Source organism: Anopheles merus, chromosome 3R (genome assembly GCF_017562075.2).
Source record: "Anopheles merus strain MAF chromosome 3R, AmerM5.1, whole genome shotgun sequence".
NCBI classification, from domain to species: Eukaryota; Metazoa; Arthropoda; class Insecta; order Diptera; family Culicidae; genus Anopheles; species Anopheles merus.
The window spans coordinates 13,682,048-13,700,816 of NC_054084.1; the positions used below are offsets into that span (position 1 = coordinate 13,682,048).

The following is an 18,769-nucleotide window of genomic DNA, read 5'->3' on the forward strand; positions in this document are numbered from 1 at the left end:
TGGACTCGGTAGTCAACAATACAGGAGGATTGCTAATCATTTGTGGCAAAATGATTTATGACTCAAGGTTTAATGAAAAGATTTGTGGACATGTATATCCGGTAGCCGGTCTCATGGTACAGTCGTCAACTCGTACGACTTAACAACATGCCCGTCATGGGTTCAAGCCCCACCAGACCGTAGCCGCCATACGTAGGACTGACTATCCTGCTATGGGGGGAAATCAATAAGTCACTGAAAGCCAACCCCACAAGTGGGTTTGGCAGGCCTTGACCGACATCGGTTGTTGAGCCAAAGAAGAAGAAAGAAGATATCCGGTAGAAGTAGCTACACTGTGAGAACCCGGATCTGATTGCAGACTGCAAGATGTATGTCATTGACTATTGTGTAAACATTATCAAACCTCTAACTGATAAACCTTTCTTCTTTAACAGTCTAGATGTGATTGAAGCATTAAAACCGTTAATATGAAAATATTTTTAATAATATATCATCCGAGTTTAAACTTTAAACATGGATTTGTTGTGCTTCAGCATGATTATTCGCAATCGAAACATAATCACCAAACATGTGGAACAAAGCATGCAATTCAATAAAGAAAACAAAAACCTACACCTCTATTTCCCTCTTCTTTAGACTCATTTAAAGGTACGCATAAGCGTGCAACACTTTCTTTTCTTCTCGAATTGCGCATAAAAATCCCCGTTAGCGTACCGTCAATAACCACCGGCCAACGCAAGATAAAACTCCCCATCTCGATGTGAATCCCCTCGGCTCGCTGGAGAATGGCAAGGTGCACGGTGAGATAAATGCAGAGTATAAAAAGTCTCGCGACCGGTTCGGATGCTCGTCAGTGTGCTGCCGGGGTTTGATTCGATCCAGTGCGATCCAGAGCTGAACGTTTCATCCGTCACAAGTGCCTAGAGTGTAGCAAACATGAAGCAGGTGTGCATTCTTCTGGCAGTGCTGCTGTGCACGGCAGCCGTTGCGGATGCAATGGTGTTTGCTTACGTGAGTATTGCAGCAGAACATGCAACCGTAGATGGGATTCCCCCCCCCCCCCCTACATTCTCTAACACACACACACATTGTAATCATACTTCCGTTTGTATAATTCCTCTTTTCTAAATAGGCGCCGACTTGTGCGAGATGTAAAAGCATCGGGGCACGCTACTGTGGCTACGGCTATCTCAACCGGAAGGGCGTTTCGTGCGACGGACAGGTGAGCTTTTTTTTCTTCTTTCTTTCATTTGCTGCTCGGTTGAGTGCTTTTTCAAAGGAACGCAACGGGAAGTAAAAATTGCTGGGCGTTCATCTTTTGCAGACGGCCATCAATAGCTGTGAGGACTGCAAGCGAAAGTTTGGCCGCTGTTCAGACGGCTTTATTACAGAATGTTTCTTGTGAGTGGAGCTCTGCTGGAACCATCATCGGCAGGACCGCCGGTGCGTCTTGTGCAGGGTGTTGTGCGAGCGCGGATGCATTTGAAATGATTTGTCCGGATTTGTCTTGTCTAATTAATGCAGTGCGGTGCAGTTTACGAGATAAGCGGTTGCATTACTCTAGCGGTTTCATCAGTGCCAGGCGTTGGTCAAATGAAACTTACAGATGAAATTATTCATACATTTAAGCGAACTATTTTGGTAAAATAAACGGAAGGAAAATTTCCAACGAAAATCAATGCTTATTTGATTCGTTAATAAAATAAATACTGTTCAATATTTTTCATACTAATTTCGCTGCTTAAAATGTTGATTAGTCTTTAATGGAAGTGAATTCCCAGAGCCACTGTCATGTCTTTCTCCTGCTGTGTAACTTTGGAGCTGAAATATTAATGAAGGTTTATGCGAAGGAGATTGCTGCTCATCAACCTTCGCTTCTGGTAAGGATGTCTATCAATGATTGACCTTTACCGCAAGTCTCAATCATCAAAGGGTCTAATTGTTGCATTCATGGAAGTAATTTACCAATTCCCAGCTTGTGACATATCTCACTGCAAATGTCAAAAAGCGAACGAGTTGACAGCAATAGCAGCAGTCGGAGGAATGAGACAAATTATGAGAAATGGAGACAGAAAGAAAGGAAGCGAAAGAGAGAGACAGAGAGAGAGAGAGAGAGAGAGAGAGAGAGAGTTAGAGAGAGAGAGCGAGACAGAGAACTTTGCAAAACATTACTAGCAAAGTTTTCTTCTCCATCAAGATTAAATACTTTGACGACTGATTCTTCTCATTGGAGCAACTGTGACTCCTTTAAATTTCAGTATTATGAAGGATACATAACCATTGACAATACTTTTGTGATGATGAATAGCAAAACATATCTATCTGGTTTTTGATTTACGACACAGCAGACTGTCATGTGATGTTACTTTACAATCAACTTTTTTTTATTGAAAAATCAACTACGATTTCGTTTGAAATGCATGGGGTTTTCCATCTCATTTTTAATGCCACAAATGCTGTAAAAATATAACCTACATATTGAGCAAAATAATGCTTTTTTACTGCCTGAAATATTGGTTTTGTTTGAAATCGTCTTTGTTAATTTCAGAACACAGATATTTTAACGAGTCTTTGAAAGTTCTGAATAATGGATCTTTACAGACAAATCGGGAACTAAAGATCCAAAAATCACATGTTTTATTAACCAATTTCTACAGCACATATTCATTTCCAATAACTTTTTGCTATAAAAATAGTAAACCTGCAACCGTATGAACCTTATTTTAACAGTAACCTTATTGTATTAATTTTTATACAGAATTTGAGCCAATTAACCTATTAAATCATTACCAAACGATTTTAATTGGTTTGATTTAACAAATTTAATAAACTAAGTAAAATGTTTGATTTTCAGTCAGTCAGAATGCATAAATAAGTGCAACACAGTTGAAATTGTTTTAAAACAAAAGACATAAAAAGTAAACTTTTTTAACGATTACGGCAAGTTTTAAGGTGTTAATGTCTATGGGTACAATTAAGCGTTGTTTTGTCATTAACCCTTCAGTTTCCAATCTTCCAACCTGGTGTCTGAAAGCCTATTGCTTTATGTACATAAAGAGTTCACAAATTTAATTACCCGCTTGTACGTCATTCAAACATTTTACTATTTGACATAAAATACGGTGTACACCCTGTTAAATGAATGTCACACCAAACCGGCTCAAGCGCTCGCTGTAGCACACACAGTCGAAAAAACCATCCTCTTTCCCCTTACGAAAAGTAAATAAACAACGAGAGGGAGAGAGAGATATTAGAAGGTTGTGCCTTCGCAGCGCAGCACCGCAACCGCTCCCGGTATCTTGTGAAGCGCAAACTTTTCATTTACCCAGTCCCGCGCCAAAATTCGTCTTTTCGAGCCGATCGCGGCTGATTCACTTAATCTTCTCGCTTTAAAGCTAATTGAGGGCTAATCGCTCTTGAAAGTAGGGAAATCTTTCGGCAGACGCACGACAGAGACGAGCGAGTTGCGGAAAAGTGGAAGTTGAATAGGAGGAGGACGATGAAAAACGAAGAAGAAAATCAGACAAGCGAAACGGATTTCAGCAATGTACAGCGTGTTAGGCGACACCGAACGAGCAACATTGAAAACATAAATTGCGCTTGAGAAGGGACACGCTGCGCGCGTAGACGAAAAAAAAAAAAACGCGAGCGCTAGCACTTGAAAGGTCATTTATGAACATGCTCCTCATCATGCTCATCATCATCGCCCCATCATCACCGCCATTCGTCGTATTTTGCCGGATGAAAAGTTCATTAACGCGGAAAATCTATTCCCCCAGATGATGGTGCTTCAGTGGATGGGATCTGGAGGGGACTCTTTTTTGCCTTTTGCTTCTTCGTCCCCCCACTTGGTGTCGGTGAGCTGAGGATTAGAGATTTCACCCAACCCCTTTGCTTTCCTCATGCCCTAAACAGAAGTGGTAGCGAATCTGGTGGTCTGGTGGTGCTACATTGTATGGAGCCGTTTGGTGTACCACTGCGAAGCAGATGCTTTGGAAGGTGGTTGGATGCGCCAAAAGTGTTTCCCCGCCGTGAAAGAACCGACCGACGGACTCTTGGCCTGAGCTGAGAGGCCTTTCCTTGCAGTTGAACAAGTTGTGTGCACCTTCAAATGTGCTGCCGAAGCACCGCAGAGGACAGGATGATGCAGGGCGGACGATGGTGGTGGACAAAAGAACGAGCGAGCGAACGAACGATTGCATAATTGCCACTTCGGGATGGGAATGTTTTGTCATTGAGCCATTGAGCTACTGGCGAGGGGAGGGCAGCATCTTATGGATCGCACCATAACAAAAAAAAAAGCTCTGCAAAAGCAATATTGCACACCTCCCCTTTCTCGTACAAACGGTCAAGAGTCGTCACTTTTCCGCACGATGCGATGTATGTGAGAGCAACACAAACAGTTTCGTTCTTGTAAGCCACGCGAGTAAAGGATGAGCCTGAGTGTGGCATTATTGGAAAAAGGAAACTTTTCCTCCCTCCTTTCCGACCCCCCTCCCCCCAGCAAGACGTAGCGAAAAAGAGCATCCAACCCGTAGTATCACAATAATACTTGAGATGGTAAAACGTCCCTTCCCAGAAAAGGGCCAAGCAAGAGTATAGCATATGGGCTATGCTATCAGAGCGCTATTCACTTGGGGGAGGTCGTTTTGCAGATCGTCTGTTCGCTATCATCAATCGAAAGTCTCGACTGTGCAAAGATGCGGGTGTTGCCAAATCGCTCTCGTCTAGTTTGCTTTTATCGACTATCGCTCTTTTTTTTTTGCTGTTGGGTGTTTGGCATTGGGAACCTTTCGCATACCCGACGGATCACTGACCATCCGTAAAAGTCGGACAGCAAGTAGCGCCCGAAACGAGCGAAAGGAACGTGACGCGTCAGCAATAATCGAGAAACATCGAGCCACTTGGAGAGAGAGAAAGAGAGGGAGGATGAAAAACTTCCCTCTTCTGGTAGCAACAAAACAATACGGCGAACGAAGGATGGAGTCGGCAAACACAATCGCTGTAGAGAACGGATAGAAGAAATGCTTTTTTTGTGTCCGATCCGTCTGCGCTGGAACTCGGGGACATTTCCGGTCAGTTGTTTGCGAGACCTTGGATATTAATGCAGCATCGCTTGGAGACAGATCTCCTTTCTTGAATCGCATTCGGTAGCGCTCGTAATAATTTGCCAGGAAGCGGTTTTCTGAAGTGGTTGGAAGAGGGACATATTTTCTGGCTTGTTTGATTTACTTTGGATTATGCGGGGGGGGGGGGGGGGGATCTTCTTAAGCGAAGTAATTGCTTTCAGGAGAAAGGAACTTTACTTGCTCAAATAGCTAGCAAGAATAAAGATAGTATTAGAATTAGAGGAATATCTCCTTGACAGTCCAATGGATTCTTTCATGAAAAGCCTAAAATTGAATCAAAACATCTCAAGCAGGCACACGGTTTCCTGTATCTATTGACGTATACACCCTAAGATACGAAACCCTTTTCAAACCCCTTACTAAAGCTATATTTAACATGTAACTAATATGTAACAAAAGATTAAACAATTAAAATAACTTCCACCAACTACACAAAGCTCCACTTCTCATTTGGTAGAGCAACGGTGCTCCAGTTTGAGTCTATATTCGATCCAAACGGCTCAGATGATAAATAGTAGGTTTGAGCCCAGGACAAGCGTGACGTTAATACTTTCGTTTGATAACTTTACTACGAGAAAACGGTGTGGCCCGCGAAGGAACACCTCAAATTGATATCGCAAATCTGCTCATACCCGATTTGAAGTGTCACATCGTGATAGACATGTGGCTAAAAGCAGACCTAAACTGTTAAAGTGCGCATTGGTGAGGCATTTATGGCTTGTTGAAGAATATAAAGAGATCAGATACATTTAGAATAATAAAAAAGGGAGCAGCAGGACGCAATATTGTGCGAACCAACACGAACAGAAGCAGTGATCCTGTCCACCACAGAGACTTTAATCTGGACTGCAACTTGGACCATGTTCACAACTAAACTCAAACTTCGGCATTGAAAATTTTCGATCATTTTCTACATAAAATCTCATTATGTTGACTACAGCTTTTGTTCTGTAAAGAGAAGAGATCCAGTGGATCTTGTGTCAGGTAGCAATCACTACACTTGAACAAGAACAACGTCTTGCTCCAAAGCCATAACAAAAACCATGATCATGACGATGGCAAACACTGGGATAGAATATGAACAAAGATTAACAGGGAGATAGAATACATATAGTAATTCAGTCTAGAAACAGAGATAAGGACATAACTTACAATGTTATTGGAACTAGCACAAGCAGCCAGCACAAAAAACGAGGTGTTGGTAGGATGCAAGAGCCTTCGAAGCAAAACTACAAGCATATCGTTCCAAGGATCGTTATCACCAGCTTGTTATCTTATACGCTTCGTTAGCAAATATAACAAAACCCCAACCTTCAAAATTCTCCAGGGATTTACCGGAAAAAAGCCATTATCGACCAACATATGCCTTGACCATCGGTAATACCTCTGTACACCCGCTACAAAGCACGTAATCCTCCCTCGACCTCATCTCCCACAGAGTGTCCCAAAGAGAGCAGCATGGAGCACGAGCTAATTTTGAAGCAAATTGAGAGCCACGCACCAATGCGCGCTGTTAAACTTTAACGACCTCTTGACGCTTAAGCCCGGTGGACGGTGGAAGTGGTTTTGGGGCCCTAAAGGTGTGCACCATTGCCAGCGGTTCGCTTCCGTGCGGATGGAAACGAATTTTAACGACGGGGATTGTACAATTGGCAGAGTTTCGGATTGCCAGATTGGATATTGTGCGAGCGCTGTCGCTGGGATGCTGGTTCGCAATGTTTGCCCTTCCACACACATACACACTCGAATTGATCCAACCGGGCCAATGCTCTGCAGCGTTGCCTAGGTGGCGCGTCCCATCGTATCGAAAATGTGGCCCTCGGTGTGTGAAAAGCATAAATCTTTTTATTCAATTTCGCTCCAGTATATCCAAAAGCTCCACACACACACACACCCTAGGAGGTGAAAAGGAAAAGCCAAAGCTTACTCCCGCCGCGAGCAGCCGGGCCGCAGGGACGATCCAACAACTTTTGCGTTTGCGGCGTTGCGGAAAATCGACAAACCAAAACGAGTGAGGGAAGGCATAAGAAGAAAAATGAAAGGAACAGAAACGTTCAATATATTCATGCGACGTGTAATATTCCATGTGTATCTGTGTGTGTGTGTATGTGTGATTCCGGTGCTGCCAAAAAACCGTGCAATTTTTATTGCGAAGCGCTTTCCGGTGAAGGTGCGCATGCTGAGCTTTTATTTTTTGTTGCTGTTGTTGGTTGCTTCCGTTGCTTTCTATATGACAAAAAGCTGGCCGACCATCGAATAGTACTGTGATGCAAATGATCTGGGTTCGTGTTGGGTGCGCACCCATTGTGCAGGTGAAATAGTCAAAATGGTGGAGAGGAAAAAATCATTTTTCTCTTCTGCTTATCTAAATTTCGTCTCTTCCGCATGAACAGACTCTTTATTATGCATTATTTTTTTTCCTCCGTTTGTCCTTCACCATTTCTCCTGCTCTTGCTAATACAACGTACGTGAAACCTAACACCGGTTGCTTGATTTATGCTCGAAAGGCTTCCCGTGGAAAACTACCGACAGCTTTCACTGTGGACAGCATCTCGCCTCCTTCCCAGTATGGGACTCGCGTGGAAAAGCTGGGATTATTGTTAACCTGGTAACCGGCTCGTCGCCCTCCCAAATAACTATGGATTCACTTTCGAGCAGACGGTTAGGTGATACCAAAATCTAGACACTACCCAGCACCCACGCTCGGTATCGGTATAACACCAAGCAAAAAAAAAAGGAAAAGAAAAGAATCAATGTATAAATTCCACCACAGTCTGGTGCCGAGAGCTTATTGTAAAATCAATGTAGCTTCTTCGGTTGAGCTTCAGTTGATAATGTTATCACGGGTAAGGGTTATTGGGTTCGGCACTGCTGCTGTGTTGCGCGAGGCAACCTTACGAAGTTAAGAACCCTTTTGCCGGTGCGGCAACACTAGGTTTTGAAATTGAAAGAGCTGCACCAGGTGTTTCACACGCACCGGGATGGCTTTAAAAGGGATAACAACGGGGTGTGTTGTATCGTTTACATTTCATACGATTACCTACCCACATGGTGTGTAATATCATTGCAGCCATGGGTAATTGTTTATATTCTTTTTTGCTTGCTACATTTGCGCAGCCTAGCATGGGTTTAAGTTGTATTTTTATTCATTGATCTGAAGCCTTACATGGGACGGTGATGGAGCCTGGAGCAGCTGTCTAGGTGGTCTAATAAAAAACAGTCTCGTTAGCTCTCGAGCTTTCTCGAAGAAGGAACAAAACATTCGCTATCATGTGTCAGTTTAGAGATCGAAAATATGTAATGAAAATGCTCATGCATTGTCAAGCCTACATTGTGTGATATAAACCCCATTAGATTCATAACTTTGGCTTGAGTTCGTGGAATTCGTGGCAAGAAAGATTGTACATACGAAAAATATAACAACAGGCAATAAATTTGAATAAAGCTCGGGTCTTTGAATATGGTGTGGTAGCTGTTGCCATCAAGCCGAAGGCGGAATGATCCATTAATAATTTTGCCATGGGTGCCGTTTTTGGTAAGAGAAAAAAAAACATTTGGTTCCATGTTGATGAGCTTCAAGTATGTTTATTCCATTGCTTAGAATTATAACTGATTATTAGTGATAAATTACAATACATTTTTGTTTCGTTAAAAATGACATAATGAGTCCTAAGTGACGCTAGATTCAGAACAAACCATTGTTCTTACCAACGTCGAATTATCATTATGCATAACGATATTTATCTCTAACATAACTCATCAGATGCATATCAGTTAAGAACCATCTCATTATGCTTTACAATCCCGTTTACAGTCATTTGTAAAATGGTTTGTCCCTTGAAGCCCAATAATGTTGTCCCCTATGCTTATGTACCAAGGCAGAGCCAGATTCTAGGTGTCACAGCCGAGACATTGCCTACATGACTGATACCAGAGATAAAAATATATGAGAATATCTTACAGCGCAACCGTAGCTCGTATCGAAGCTAAATTTTTATGCAAATTGTATGATGATTCCGTTTATAGTTCCAAGCTTTAATGGATATTATATTAATCAGTGTGGTGAGACAATATTACTAGAGGAATTAAACAGTTGTTCTCATTTTTCAGACTATCATATATTAGGCAAAAGCTAACGGAAGAAAAATGAAGAACACGTCGATTTATCATCAATTTATAGACACTTTCATTGCGAACATTATAGACCAAACATTACGAAAAAGTCTATCTTGATTTCAAATTATACCGTCAAAATCAGTCAGACGAGTCAGATATAAGCTTAATAGTTACGTTTTGTAATGCGAATTGCAGCATTTTAGGCACTTTCTGAAGCCTTTTTTGCAAATGGACTGACATATTGGTAGTACGTTGAGAATTCAGCTCCCACTAGTAAATCATAGCCTAAATGCATAGTATGTTCAGAGTAATTAACCCTGTGACATGCCTCTGGCAAAGTACAATGCAGGCAATGGAATTTATATTATACTAGAATTTCACAATTTTGAAAAACCGAACCGTGTTTTGTTTCCGGGGAAATGTCCCTTTTATTTCGTGCGAATCATTTTACCGAAAATATTCCACACCTCACTGCACCCTAAAATTCGACCGAAAATTAATCATCGAACAGATGACAGGAGGCGGCTCAACAAACTCACAAAAACACACTGCGATACTATGACAGCAACAAAATGGAGCTCGACTCGCGGGCACAACGTGATCGCGGTGAACGCGCCCGCTCAACACCTGATGAATACAAACAAAACGCCACCGCCAGTACATCGAAAACCGTTTTTCCTCCCGCATTGTCATGGAAACGGTTCGTTGTTAAATGGTAGAGAGAAAACAGAGGCGGAGAGCAAAACAAAAAAAAACGGCTCACCCTCTGTCCTTGGGAGTAAATCGTTGTCAGTAGGTTTTTTGGGCTGTCCTTTTTCGGAATTTCGGGGGCCCTTGATTTTTTGCTTCCTTTGCACCACCAATTCCATGTAAAATTCAACGGAACAAGATACTAACATTTCCGCCAGTGCTCTCCGACATCTGCACCGCTTTCCGACGCGAGGGTTTTTGCACTTTTGTTCGGAAATTGTAATCCCGATAATTTTGTTTACATGTTTACATACACCACTGTCGGCAGGAGATTGGTGAGCTGGCGCGAAGCCCATTTGCCGATGGGGAGGCCCGTGCGCCCGCGGCGATACGGCGGACCAATGCGCCTCGCCTCCCCGCCGACCGGAAGCATCGACCGGTTTTTATTGTTTGATTTGCGTTTGTGTCCTTCCGGTGGCACAGGGAAGCGAAAGGAGCTCCGAAGGGAAGGTACACTGTTCGGTGTACACGGAAGCCGAAAAGCTTTTCAGAATGAATAAAATTACAGTGAAATTCGACGGGCAGGGAGATTGAATTCAATTACTATTTATTAATTTAATGATAGGAATATGCGCCGATCAGTATCGACCATTACATCGAAATACGTTCGAGCTGCGCTTTCGTTTGCGTATTCACTAGCGAAAACGCAGCCGTGTTAAAATACTACTCAAAATGTAAAGCTCTAGGCTACGCAGAAGCACGCAGAAGCGTTTGATTTATGTTTCTGGTGGAGGCGCAACGAGCGAACCAACAACCAAACAACAGCAAAACAAAAAAGTAGGAAATAGAACAGTAAACCATTGTCCCTTGCTCCTATGTTACAGCGAAAAGCACTTTATAAGCGCGGTATGGTTTATTTTGGCTTTTCCACACCAACACAAACCCCCGCACGCACACACACACCCACACCGACTCACTCGAGCACGGTTTGGTGCGTTGCTGGTACATTATTTACAAAACGCATCAGCGCAAAAGCAAATTTTCGGCATAAATTATGCATTCCACGGTCGTCGTGTACGCATCGTTCCCCCTTTCCCGTTCCGTAGCTGACCGCAGAATGTTAATTCCGAATCGGGAGGCACGGAGGCAAATCCGATTTAGGGCGCAACAGTGCTCACAAATTAATGCTCCCTAGATGACCGTGGGTATTAAGAACCTACCCCTACCACCCCCCCCCCCCCCCCTCACCCCATCCTGTAATCACAATAAGAGCAACAACAAAAAAATGGCTGACCTACCACCAATCGCAAAGCTTCTGTGTGTAACGATGGGGAAAAAGTTTTGTCGACTGTTCTGTTTGTGTCTTGCGTCACTAACTACTGGCAGCCGGTATGGTCCCCAGCGTCTTGGTGCTTCTTTACTGTGTTGCTTCATGTGCGCCGGTGAGCTTTGACATTAAAGATGCTGTGTTGTTTTTTTTTTATTTGTTGCACAGTCAATTGGTTAAATTCTAAAGGTCATCTCCATGCTCTTTTACCTATTTTTTTGGTCTGTTTAATATTCATATCCTTCTAGGCTATGCTGGCAGTATGCCAACATGCAATCTTTGCGTACACGTTTCTAAGGATTGGACACGTACCTCTTACGTACTTTATAACGCAACAGTGTTCCTATATGTTTACTCTGTGTATGGGAAAGTGGTTTTGTGCCTCAGGGATTTTTTGAGTTTTGATATGTGTGTTTACGTATGTTGATGTTGTACCTCTGCAACGATTGTGAAGCGCATAAATCATGTGTTACAAAAGTGGAATTTTTGAATAATGCTCGGCTTTTGAATAAATGCCATCATTGAAATTGATGCACATTAATATTTTCGTTTTTTAAGTAATGATATTATATTTTCGATTGTATATAACAGTCATCTCCAAGATTTTTGGTATCACGGACCACTTGGCTTTGAAGATACATTTACCGTGGCCCACATATATTGAAATCATATATTTTGTAGACTTAGTTCAAAGCTTTTCGATCAAAAGTATGTTTAAATATTATTTTAATTAAGGCTTCAGTTTTAAAGCTCTCTAGGTACCCAATTTTTACAATACATAACATAAATATTACATGTCATTTCATAAATAGTTTTATTTGGATATTGTAATTAGATATAGCAAACCTTTTCACCATGACCAGCGTAATTGGTTGAAATTTGCGATAACCGTCGAATTCCAGTTGTATTTTTGTTGTTGTATTCATGATTGCTTTGTCTATATAATCTTATCGGTATTTTTATGGTTATGTTTCAAATAAGTTATAATGATTTATACATATTTATAATTCTGTACGAATATTTTATATTATTTTAAAATGATAACTTCAGAAAATATTCGATATAGAATTAGAAAAATCGATAATCTGTGATCTGTGGATACAAAGTGGTTTATATGTTTTCAGGCTTAAAAAATTCTAATAAAATCATGCAAAATTGTAAACACACATTTTTAAAATGAAAAATGAAAATTGTTGACAGTATTTCACAAATCAAAGGCGATTTTTGTGTTTTACATACAATTTGAGGTCATTGAATGAAATCTTATTCTTAACGATCGACAGACGTGCAAGACAAAAAGGATCGTAAAAACACCAACAAGTACTAGAAGAAAGCTTATTTGAAAAGTAAAACTTTCACAAAGAAAGAAATAAACATTACTTTTCACTTAAAAACCCTACGACCAACGTCAACAGTTTGAAAAGGTGAAACAAACGGCAAAAGCTTCTTGAAAAGATTCCAACCCAATAATGCACACACTGCAAACGACCAAAACAGTCATAAAAATACTCCTTGTGCCTTCTTTGCACAACAGTGGTGCGCGCTTCCTGCGTTAGTGGTGGTCGTAAAATTTTGCACACTTGAAAGAAAATTAAACGTCATGGGAAAGAAGTCGCACGGCAGTGTGCCTCGACCTCGTTCCGAGCAGTTATGGCGAACGATTGCGAACGAAGTATACCTTTACCGCCCTTTTGCTTTTGAGTGAGTGTGTGTGTGTGTGTGTATGTGTGCTAAGACAGGGACTAAATTTTTACGACACACACACACACACACACACACACACACACACACACACACACACACACACACACACACACACACACACACACACACACACACAAACAATTCCGGTAGCAGTGCACCAAATGTGACACATTTTTCCACTTCACAAGACTCAGTCAGCACGGGCAGGCGCTGATTTGAGCCGCTGAACTGATGATGGTAGCATAAACAAGAAAAAAAAAGAACTCCACGCCACCGCCAGTTGAGTTTCACGGCCAAAGCATCTTCCGAAAAAATAACCGTGAAGCTAAAACGTTGGGTATAATTTATTTGAAAACATTTTCAGCTTCCCCCTCGTACCCCATCGCTTAGCCACCAATTCCTCCCCTAAAACTCAACACACACTTGCTTGCGCCTTTTGCCGCCATCTACGGGGGGCTTGCGGGAATATGATCAAAGCGTCGTACGAAAACAGCATGGCTGCGTACGTAACCGACAACGGCAGTGGCTGCGTACGACAATGGCGTGTTTCTGCTGTGGCGACATCGCGCACCAAAAACAAAAAAAAAAAAAATAGCGCGAGCAAGTTGGGAAACTTTTTTTTGATATACTGCTTTAACTTTTCATCATTTATTCGAGTTGGTAGCGTGGGTGCGAGATGGTGAACCCAATTAATTTGCCTCTCCGTTTGCTAAAAGCAATTTTGAGCAAAAGGCGAAAGGTAAGCCAAAAGCAAAAAAGAGAGAGAACGTAAAAAGCACCACACCTCAATGAATAATTTTGCAACACAATTTCATTCGAAGAAAAGCGCACACGTTTAACCGACCGTAAAATGAAGGTGTACTGAGAGGGAAACACACAGTTCCAGTGGTGTGGCAGTGTGCAGTGTTGAACGTGTAGCGTTAGTAAGTAACCGAAAAGCGTAATACTTACACTCATGTCCACGGGATGTCTAGTAGCTGATGGGAAGATCCGGCCGTGAGCATGCCTTCCCGTCCCGTTTCGACAGCAAGGTGGAAAGCAGGAAACGATGGCTCTTAAATCAAGGTTTAAGATTTATTCTTCTCTCTTCACCTGCTCCTCTTCCAGTCTTGCGTAGAGACAGCTACCCCACATTCGTTCCGAATCCTGCTGCGAAAGTGATCGGGTTTCCACAGGTAACAACCGCAACCTCACTCGCCTTGATTGCACACCACCCTTTGCTTCGTTTTTTGTTGTTGTGGTGCTGCTAAGGTGGGATTTTCTTTTCACGGCTGAGTTAAGTTTCTACCGCTCACTGTCACTCTCTGGCGGCGGTGGTACAATTTAATTGTTTGCTCAATTACACCGCGCATTACACAAGACGTTACCGGTTGGTAAATATGCATTTCACTTTATCCTAGGCGTACCGGAAGCGAGAAAAACCACACGACGGCGTACAGCACGTGTGTGTGCTACACGTCGATACAGCAGAACATTCACACTTTTACTACGCTGATGATTATTAAATAAACTCTCATGCACACAAATGCAGGCACACATGCACACACACACACAGATATACGGACGCACACACACTAAGTGCTGAAGCTTAAACGGTGATGGTGCCGCAGACAATGTGGGCCGTGGAGGTGTGGATGAGGTTAACGCTCTGTGGCAAGACGTTCGGCAAGCTGGCAAACACTGGCCTTGTTGTTGCACTGTTTTCGGTGGGCTTTGGTAGGTTGTAAGCGTTTTGGGGGGTTTTGTTTTTCACACCATGCTACTTGAACATTATTGTGGCAGTTTTTCGACGTTGTTTATTCACGGCCGATGAAACTGTGCTTTGCTAGTGTTCTGGAAAGATAAGGATGGAATCGCAATTAAAAGATAAAATTACATAAAAAAATCATGTTTGCGCTTTTAATAGCTATGTGTCATTGTTTTAATGCATAACCCTAGAGAAAACCATATTAAGTGGCCACTTTACAGGGTTTTCCAGGAGTTCTCGTAGTTGTGGAACACTTTATTGACTCTTTCATACGTGAGATGAGCTCAATGTAATGGGAATTGGACTCTATAGCACCCTTGTTGGACAAATCTAATAGGAATTTCCAAGCAGCTTGTCCAAAAAGGTTGCCATAGAGTCCAATTTCCAACTTGTGAAGCTCACTTCCAATATGAAAGAGTCAAGGAAGTGTCCGACAACTATGAGAACCCCTGGAAACCCCTGTATCATTTATAAAAATCACAATAATTAATCGTTCGTATCGTCGATTGGCTGTGCCTTTACCTTACCTCCATTGGTTTGTGAAAATAAATGCATAAAAAGAAATAGGAAAGCAAGGTGTTATAAACATAAGAAAATAGAAAAGGTAAAAATAAACAAAGGAGAAAATGTTATAAAATAAGATGTAAACAAATGATGAAATGCAAACAGGAAAATCAAAAACAAAAAAAAAAAACACGCACAAAATGAAAATAAAATTACAAGGAATTGAACACCAATTAAACCGATGCAAAAATATACATATCACTTTTTCGTAGAAAAATAAGCTAAAAATGAAAAAAACACATAATTTATCACGAAATAAAACTGGAATACAAAGCGAAAAACGATAATTGATAAAGGTAAACAAACCAGGAAACACCCGAAATAGCCGATCCGTCGTCTCGACACACCCTAAAAGAAGGAACCTCGAACGGTTGGCTGGCTCCTCGATGAAGCATATTAATAAGAAACTATTAATAAATCCTCGCTTCTTTTGAAAGCATGACGCATTCAAAGCAATTTCGTGGAGTCAGCAATAAAATAAATAAAAAACCGGGACCGTCGGGCAAAAGTCCAACACGACGCCCACCAATGGGGTCAATGGTTGTATCTAAAGCACCAACGCTTTTTATCATCGCGTATCTTGAGATGAAAAGGTTCGATTTCTTCGAAGCACCATTTCGGTGGAACTGATCTTGATGGAGTAAAGTTCACTTCCAGTTCACGGGTGCGAAATTTGTAAGTCGCGCCTTGTTCCTTACAGACAATCAAAATGGTCCATTTGGTGAATTCGATGTGCCGGTCGAATTAAGGTTTGGCGTTGCGCGATGGGCTTTACCTTTCCACTGGCCGCGTGAAAATTGGACTACCAACACCTTCCTCCACCTTCCGAACCATTGCGGGACACATGCACCTGATCCACGCCGGTAATAAATTGCGTGAAAGGGCAGCAGAGATTAATTAGGTTAATGAAAGGAGCATTGAGCGGTTGAGCACGTTTGGAAACGTTCGCTTCACTGCTGCAAAACCACCACTCCTTCGCTCCTTCCTCGCGTGTACAAAAAAAGAAGATCGATGGTGATAGTGTTTTAATGAGTTCCACTTAATGGCGTTTCATTCACCGGTGGCACGTAGGATGCGATTGGACTTGAAAGGACACATTTTCCAGCCATGGACGAAAGAAAAACAGACCAGTTTTTCATTGATTGCGTAGGTATGAATGTGAGCTTTTCGCTCGGAATGGCTGCTGGGTGGTTAAAAACACTGCAATGCACACGCACCTGCCGCACGCACTTTTTCTGCGTCCATGGGTGCTGTTCAAATGTATTTTAATAGTGTTGATGTGGAATCAATTTTTAATTCGTAGAAATTATCCTTGCCATAAATTTTATGCTTCAAAGAAGAGCGTTCAGAGTGTGTGCGTGTCTATATGGGTGTGTAGGTAGTATCGATTCATCGAAAGCCATTAATCATGAGTGGTTCGTGGCAAGTAGAATATTCAATTAGAGCAACAACAAAAAAGGTGGGTTTGACATGAATGATTGAAGCCGCGATGAAAAATAACGTCAATGACAAATTGTTCAACGGAATCTCCAGCTTTAGTTTTGAAAATATCCACTTCCACTTTAGTGTGGTATAGAGCTGTTAAAGAAACTGTTTTGATGAGGTTGACAAACGAACGCTATTGAACGCCAATCATCGGATGATGCAGACTTATGACAGGATCATTTTGAGTAGCTGTGGATGGTTAAATTTTGACAGAATATACTTGAATATCCTCTTTAATTCTTGTTTTGGCAATAACTTTAACGACTCGTATCACGTATTCAATTACAACGTCCCAGTTTCCCAATACCGCTCTCGTCTTCGTGATTCCTCATCCCATGTGTTTTCCTAGTAATAAGAACACATTTATAAAAACCTAGAGGCCAAAAAAATATTGCCAGATAATAAATAACAAACAATTAATAAGAAAAAATAAATAAATAAATAAACAAACAAATAAAAAAAGAAACCAACAAATAAATAAATAAATAAATAAATATATAAATAAATAAAAAATAAATAATGAAATAAATAAATAAACAATTAAATAAATAAATAAATAAACAAAAAATAAACAAATAAATAAATAATTAAATAACCAAACAAACAAACAAACAAACAAATAAATAAATAAATACATTAATGAATAAATAAAAAAGCATTTAACACGTATTTTTCATAAAAAATCCATGTAACAATTATAAAGAAGCTGAAAAATTCTCATCACAAAAACAGACAAAATATAGTAACACTTGGTTCGTAAGGCTAATATTATCCTTCAACTCCCACTCGCCAACAACTTTCCTTCTCCCAATTAGCCCACCCAAACGACGCCCACCCACAGAGGAGGGGGGGGGGGGTGCGGAAGGAAAATGTGTGACCATAATGTTCGCTTTCGTGCAGGAGCAGAGTCCAATCCGCTGCCACCAACAGCCGCGTGCCTAATGAGCGTGCTCTCTCTCTCTCTCTCCACTCTCACGGGCCGGATGCTTTCAGCCCTCTCGAAATCAAGCCGTTTCGAAAGGAAAGCAGTAGCCATGCCTCACCATGCCCATCGGTTGATCAGTTGATTAGGCGTGGAATTTTGCGATAAAACACACATTCCCGTGCCGTACAGTGACATCCGGCAGTGCCTACTGCTAATCGGCTGCTAGCAGGCCGAACTGATTGCACAAACGGATGATTAGCGGATAAATCCCGGGCGCAGTGCTGGTAGAGAAGGACTGTAGCGCCCAGGCACCATCGTTAACGGGGCGCGAATGGTGTGAAAGTAGGCCAACGGCATCGATTGGCATGGGCATCGGATGCAACTAGCAGCGCTCAATGCTGCCCGGTACGGCACACCAAAACCCGTCCTGCTTTTACAAAGGCTGTCGCACCATCATCCGATTAATTTCATTCCCCAATCAAAAAAAAAGCGGGACAAAGTAGCCGGCCCGCGTTCGAGGGAGAGAAGGAACCAAAAGAGGAGGGAAAAAAGGAGAAAAACTGCAGCCATTGAGTTAACAAGCATGAAAAGGGTTCACCGCACCATCCTTGCTTCGTTCGCCTCGTTCTTTTGGTGACATCGCAAATCCTACCGCCAGGAGAAAGAGCGTGGAAAAGGCAGAGAAAGAGAAAGAGAGAGAGAGAAGGCCGAGTGGATCGCGAACCACCAAGATGATGACACTTGTTAAAGTGAAACTAAGCAAGTGTGTTTACCCAGTTTGGCGTCGCGGGAATCGAACTGACGTGGAAAACAGACACACACACACTCACACACATAGCCCTCACTCTGGCGTACGAAAGAAACCGTCCGGTCTGGTCTGGGTGAAAGATGCTGGATTTAGGATTCCACTTCCACTTGCCTTTTCCGTCACAATTTCCCGTCGTGTCCAAGAGAAACGAAAAAAAAAAACCTATCAAGATCGGTATCGGCATTCCGGCAGCGACAACGGATTGGATTGTAGCCTTCGTACACTTTTTCTTTTTCTCCGCTTCCCATTACCGTCAAGTAAATTGAGACAATAG

At 41.9% G+C, this 18,769-nt stretch overlaps 2 protein-coding genes across 3 annotated transcripts in view; one reads left to right on the forward strand and one right to left on the reverse strand.

The window, feature by feature from the left end:
- LOC121595263 (probable G-protein coupled receptor CG31760) overlaps positions 1 to 18,769 on the reverse strand; it is a 57,406-nt gene that overhangs the window by 27,453 nt on the left and 11,184 nt on the right. For both annotated transcript variants that reach the window (XM_041919118.1, XM_041919120.1), the window contains exon 4: positions 13,918 to 14,799. The gene's annotated coding sequence lies outside the window, so the exon portion shown is untranslated. The remainder of the gene's footprint in view (positions 1 to 13,917; positions 14,800 to 18,769) is intronic.
- On the forward strand, positions 840 to 1,675 carry LOC121595271. Its single transcript, XM_041919127.1, has 3 exons — positions 840 to 1,011; positions 1,133 to 1,222; positions 1,325 to 1,675. The coding sequence occupies exons 1-3, from the start codon at positions 937 to 939 to the stop codon at positions 1,403 to 1,405; spliced, it is 246 nt and encodes an 81-aa protein (XP_041775061.1). The 5' UTR covers positions 840 to 936; the 3' UTR covers positions 1,406 to 1,675.